Source organism: Xyrauchen texanus, chromosome 1 (genome assembly GCF_025860055.1).
Source record: "Xyrauchen texanus isolate HMW12.3.18 chromosome 1, RBS_HiC_50CHRs, whole genome shotgun sequence".
In the NCBI taxonomy this organism is placed as follows: domain Eukaryota; kingdom Metazoa; phylum Chordata; class Actinopteri; order Cypriniformes; family Catostomidae; genus Xyrauchen; species Xyrauchen texanus.
Genome location: NC_068276.1, coordinates 12224016 through 12230332, shown reverse-complemented (window position 1 = coordinate 12230332; position 6317 = coordinate 12224016). Strand labels below are relative to the sequence as shown.

The 6317-nt window shown below is 36.7% G+C and overlaps 1 protein-coding gene across 1 annotated transcript in view; it reads left to right on the top strand.

Annotated features, from left to right (window-relative positions):
• Positions 1-1624: 1624 nt before the first annotated feature.
• LOC127647230 (ADAMTS-like protein 3) overlaps positions 1625-6317 on the top strand; it is a 295504-nt gene continuing 290811 nt past the window's right edge. The window contains exons 1-2 of the mRNA XM_052131370.1: positions 1625-1849; positions 2484-2606. Coding sequence (XP_051987330.1) covers positions 2538-2606 — 69 coding nt within the window. The 5' untranslated portion in view covers positions 1625-1849; positions 2484-2537. The remainder of the gene's footprint in view (positions 1850-2483; positions 2607-6317) is intronic.

Here is a 6317-nt window from a genome sequence, read left to right as displayed (position 1 = left end):
TAATGAATGAACCATAGAGATCCAAGACTAATTTGTTTCTTAACTCACTGTGACTTCAACCAAAACAGGTGAAAGCATATCAAATCCTCTCGCTGCCAAACTCTGCTCTACACTTCATAATAAACAGATAAGCTGTACCACAGTGTGCTCTTTGATCACTCGCAACAGCATATAGAATAATAACAGCCCACATGAACCACTGGACTGCTCCCAGGAATTGATCCATAGGGTATAATATTATTTGAATTGAGCTAGGCATGCAGTAGTAGGTGTCAAAAGGCACTTATTGCCATTAATTTTAATAATAAGTCTGTGTTTAACACACACACACACACACACACACACACACACAAACACACACACACACACACACACACGTAGTGTTTCCATGTTTCATGGGGACTTTCCATAGACATAATGGTTTTTATACTGTACAAACTTTATATTCTATCCCCTAAACCTAACCCTACCCCTAAACCTAACCCTCACAGAAAACTTTCTGCATTTTTACATTTTCAAAAAACATAATTTAGTATGATTTATAAGCTGTTTTCCTCATGGGGACCGACAAAATGTCCCCACAAGGTCAAACATTTCGGGTTTTACTATCCTTATGGGGACATTTGGTCCCCACAAAGTGATAAATACACACTCACACACACACACACACACACACACACACACACACACACACACACACACACACACACACACACACACATACACATTACTAGGCTGTAGGTGTGTGTGTAATTAGTTTGTGGATTTGCTTGTAAATTCATCTACAAAAACATGTACATAATTATACATTAGTTATATATATTTTTAGATGTACAGTATATTATCAAATCAATACATTGCCCCCCAAAAAAAGCCACATTTAAAAATGTATGACAGTCATTGCATGAGATAATATGAAATACAAAATATTAATGTGACAGACAAATAATGATATTAGGCCTTTTCTCAGCTCAAACTTCACTTTCCTGAGCCAATTTTGCAATTACTTTGAACAAACTGGTCACAAGGTGATTTTATGTGAATTTATGAAGTCAGCTCCCCTCAAGTTCAAACAGGTGTCCCAGCAGAGAACAACAGGTGTAGTTCATCACATTTACTAAATAATGGACAAGGTTTGACAACCAGAAACTGTCCAAAAAGCAAGGCTTTGGACAGGGGGGTCACCATTACTGTTTTTTCTTTTTTTTTTCTTTTTTTATTAAAATGTATGTGCTGAAAACAGAGAAAACCATACATAGCCTTCCAGTTCGTCCTGACTTTTTACTTTTACTGTTCCTATTATTTTGAATAAAGTTTCTGCCTGCTGTAGCTAATAGGATACATATATCTTTGTCCTGCATTATAGTAACAGGCTTATTCATACACAATGATTTTTATTATATTTATCAGCACAATTTAAAGGCAGTGAAACAAACGCAATTATAAAGACTTGATGTACAGTATAGGTTGCTATACACAATTGTACACAAACTGTTAATGCAACATATAGCGCCCGTCCACTGAACACGCATCGGACGTTTGCAGTACAGACAGTTCCGTGTGGAGACGCCTAGTGGAGCATCTGCGCTCAGCACATGAACTTCTGTCAGCTCAGTGTTCAGCACGCAGCCGGAGGACGCGCAGGATTGAAGATAAACTCAAAGTTATTCTACAGCCATTCTCACTGCATTCATCCATACCATCTGAATGAGCGCTGCATACCGACGCGACACCGTTCAAGTGAATGTTATCTGGGTTGGTGCATTGGTGAGGTTTTTATTGATTACTGGTGCGGCGCGCGCGTTTAATGGATTAAAATGTGAATCTGTGAGTTTACTTTGCATTAAAGGTAAGAGCTCATCATGGGCACGCACGTCTTTTTTAAGCTTTGCATTGACAGTTTATGAATAATACGAGGCTAGTATCGATTGGTGTGTGTGTGTGTGTGTGTTATTTTTATTATTATTTATTAAGAGCCAATTGTATAGCAACATTGATTTAAATCCCCTGAGAGTGTGTTTAAAGCATAACCGATATGTACATTTTATCAGATGGTTCACCTATTGTTTGTTTGCAGCATCACATACAGTAGCCTACATGCACTAATCAGACCTAATGCATATACTGTACAAGTTCTTCTTTGAATACTAATACAGTTTCATGTTAATATGCACTGATGTTAATAGTTACATGCGCTGCTGCATACATTATCCACAAAACCTACTACAGTGCATTCTTAGTGCTGTTGCATCATGCATGGAGGGATACCTGAAAAAATATGCTTATTTTTATGCAATTTACTGTCAAAATCCTCATACCTACCTAAACAGCAAATCATACCATACCACTGCTTGGCACTTTTAAACTAGAATCAACAGTGCACCTCAGAGGTAGATCTGTCATGATATATTATTTACACTGCAGCATCTTTTTTGTATGAATGATGATCCACGATTAATGTGCACTTCTGTCGCTCTCTTCAGGCTGATATCTGACTGACATCATTCAGCAGGCAGGTCTGGAACAGGATTTTGAAGATGGCGTTCTGGTTTTTGCCTGTATGCCGGATCATCTTCGCGTTGATGCTAATGTCATCCACTGTTCAGGTATGATAAATGTCAAACATTCTTTTTATCCCTCCCATACGTATGTGTCTACAACATGACCCGGTCTATAGATTTTCCTTGTGAATTTCATAATTGTACTGTATATATTTGGTTTGTATCACAAACTCATACAGTATGTGTATTATTATAAAAAACTCATATGGTTATTATTATAAATGTGTGACTTAGAGGTCACAAATTATCTCCCTAATAAAAGGTGTTTGCATTGCACACAACACTGCAAAAAGTTATTTTGTCTTATAATTTTTTTTTTATAAAAATATCAAAAAATCCTTAAAACAAGAAAAAAACCCATTGGCAAATATTTGTTCTTTTTTTTTTATTATTTATCTTGTTTTAAGAATGTTTAGATATTTTAGATAGTTTTTTTTTGCAGTGCACCAATTGTATTAGGGACACAATGTTAATCATCTTTAATTTGTTATCAATTAGAAATGATTCCGAAACAAAATCTGATGAACATTCATCTAAAACCAACAATATTTTGTCTGTTTTTACTAATTGCCATTCACTCAGAATTGTGTTCCTTGGGAGTAAGCATTGAACCTTCAGCATGTTTGTAACAGCAACTGTTGCAAGATTGAGTCACATGGTTCAACTTGGGATGTATTTACAGATCAACTCAAATATTCTGCTTAAGCTTCTGCACCTATTGCCAAACATCACAGCAAACAGACGTGCCGAAATCTTTCTGATCAGTATTCTCTCCTCCAGCCTCTCATTTCAGATCATAGTCACGCACATCGTAGGTCCAGACGGAACAGTTGAATGTTGCCTTCTTTTTTTGTAAGAAACTGGACACAGGGTGCAGTTATATACAGAGGGTGATGTGGATCTTAATGGAAGAGCTGGCATGGATTTGGAGGGCTGGCTAATCCGTTAGAGTAGGGCCACTCGATAACCGCAATTCACGCAGAGCTGCTACCTGAAGTGGCAAAATCTCTTTCTCTTGTGTGCCTGTACATGAATAACGACAGCTGAAACCTAATTCCTGCCTTTGTGGGATTCTGCCGAGGCTGAATGGAGCTAGAAGTTCGGACGAGAGAGCTGGTAGCAGCAGGGCTCTATGGGATAGGGTTACAAATAGCCACATCGTGTACCTTTTCCATTCACACACCATTCGGATAACGTCATTCATTATTCTGTAGTTTGTGCGAGCTCATGATAGCTGATGGACAGCACCAGCACTACTTCTTTACTAGTGGTGCACCAATCAGGAAATTTGAGGCCGATACCGATCTCTGATTTTTTTTTTACACGATCGCCTGAAACTGACAGGATTGGGGAGTAACAGAATACTTGTAACGGTGTAATCAGGGGTAATCAGGATACAACGGGGGTAACTGTAATCCATGTATGTAACTGTAATCCATCACAGTTACATGAAAACCCAACATATTAAGATTACAGTTACATTTGGTAAAAATTGGGATTACTAGCAGGATTATTATATTTTTTTTTAAACAAAAATATCAAAAGATACTCCTGACATAAAATGATAAAGACCGCTGCTTGCTTTATAGTGGTACAGATATGATAAGATGCGCACACGAGATCACTCACATCAACAATGGCATCTGGAAAAATATTATAATTTTTGAGGAAATTCCAACATTCTTGTCACTTCAATGGAGAAAAGGGAAACAACATTACAGTTCAGTGCAATTTATACCTTCCAGCTGTGAAGATTAAATGTTTTTCTTAAGACCCAATACATAATTTAAAGAATAATTTAAACGTAAGACCCATATGAAAATCATGTTAGCTAGGATAGCTAAAATTAGTCATAAGTGTTCCCTAATTTCGCCGTAAGACCGTCTTTCAATCGTTTTCGCGGGAGCAGGAATAGAAGCGGAGAAACAACCACTCCCCCCGGCAGGGCTGTACTGGGAAGAGAAATCGGGCTGGGATTTTCAAAGCAACTGGCCCAAAAGTTGTTGAATGAGTGGTTGGCAGGTCGGGGATGGCATTGAGCCAAAAGTTGTTGAGCGCTGGGGTCGCTGGCCTTTTCTGCACATCACTGCGCGCTTTGTGGTCTGTTCCGCATAACGCGGCGGCTCATTTTAGCTTATCGCGGCCCATTCGGCCCGTTTCGCGGCCGACTCTCCGGCCCGCTCGGTTCTCCTGATGTAATTGGGACAGCATTTATTTTTTTCTTTATTGAAAAAAAAATAAAAATTTTACACATGAATTCCAAATTAACTGAAAGTGTAATTAAGTTCTTAGAGGAAAATCTGATGTTGATTCTTATTATAAATGTATTGTTAAGAAGTATATAAAAAAAAAAATACAAAAAGAAAAAAAAAAAAAAAAAAAATATATATATATATATATATAAACATAAACATAGAATCACCCATAAATGTTAGCTGGTGATGTTTGACTGTGGATTATGAGCAAGCAGAGGACAGTCATTGGAGGCACTTCATTAATAATAATAATGATGATGATGACGATAGCCTGTGATAGACATTTGAACATATTCTGTTTTCCTGTTAAGGAGACAGTGCCCCTGTTTAACATGTATGTTTCTTATACTGTATTTACATTTATATTTAGTAAAGCTACATCACTCATAACATTATTCAAACATGGTTTGTTTGCAGTCAGAAGAAATGATTAAAAGTGTTTGAGAAAATATTACTTTTCTCTTGATATTATTCACATATGTGATCTTGAGGTAATCAAAAAGTAACTATAAGTAATCTGGTTGCATTACTTTCTTATTGAGGAAACTGGATTAAGTTACTGATTACATTTTTATGAATTAATCTATATTTGGATTACATTTAAATGTAACCCTCCCAACCCTGGATACTGATACTGATTTTGTTAAAAGTGCACTTTGCCACACTTTACATGTTTATGCCCCCACAGTAAAATTACAGTAACACTTTACAAAAATGTTCCATTTGTTAACATTATTTAACAACATTACTGTAGTGAACATGAACTAATGAACTTAATGCTAGTTACAACACATACTAATACATTTTTAAAATCAAGTTCTGTTAATGAACATTAGTTAATGCACTATGAACTAACAATGAACAATTGTAATTTTATTAACTAACATTATAATTAATAAAGACTGTAAAAATATAATGTTCATTGTTTGTTCATGATACCTAATGCATTACATTTACATTACATTTATGCATTTGGCTGACACTTTTATCCAAATTGACTTACAGAGCCCTTATTACAGGGACAATCCCCCCGGAGCAACCTGGAGTTAAGTGCCTTGCTCAAGGACACAATGGTGGTGGCTGTGGGGATCGAACCAGCGACCTTCTGATTACCAGTTCAGTGCTTTAGCCTACTATGCCACTACCACACCAGCATTAACTAATGTTAAGGGAATTAAACCTTTTTATTAAGCTTTATAAAAAATACATTAATTGTGAATAGTTAACGTAGTTCATAACTGTTTTTTTAAACAGTTATAAATAGTTCTGTTGTCAATATCAAAAGGTCATTGTGTCATGGTCCTGTCACTCTGTGTTTTTGTCTGATGTTTTTGTTTTTGAATATCGTCCCATGTCTGTACTGTGTTTTTGGTCGGCCTTGTTTCATGTCTGGAGCATGGTGTCTGTTTTGGTTTCGGTTTTGGTGTCGGAATCCTGACACTCATGTTCCTTGTCTTGTATTGGTGTGAGTGCATTGCGCTTGTCATCTTGGTGGCATGCA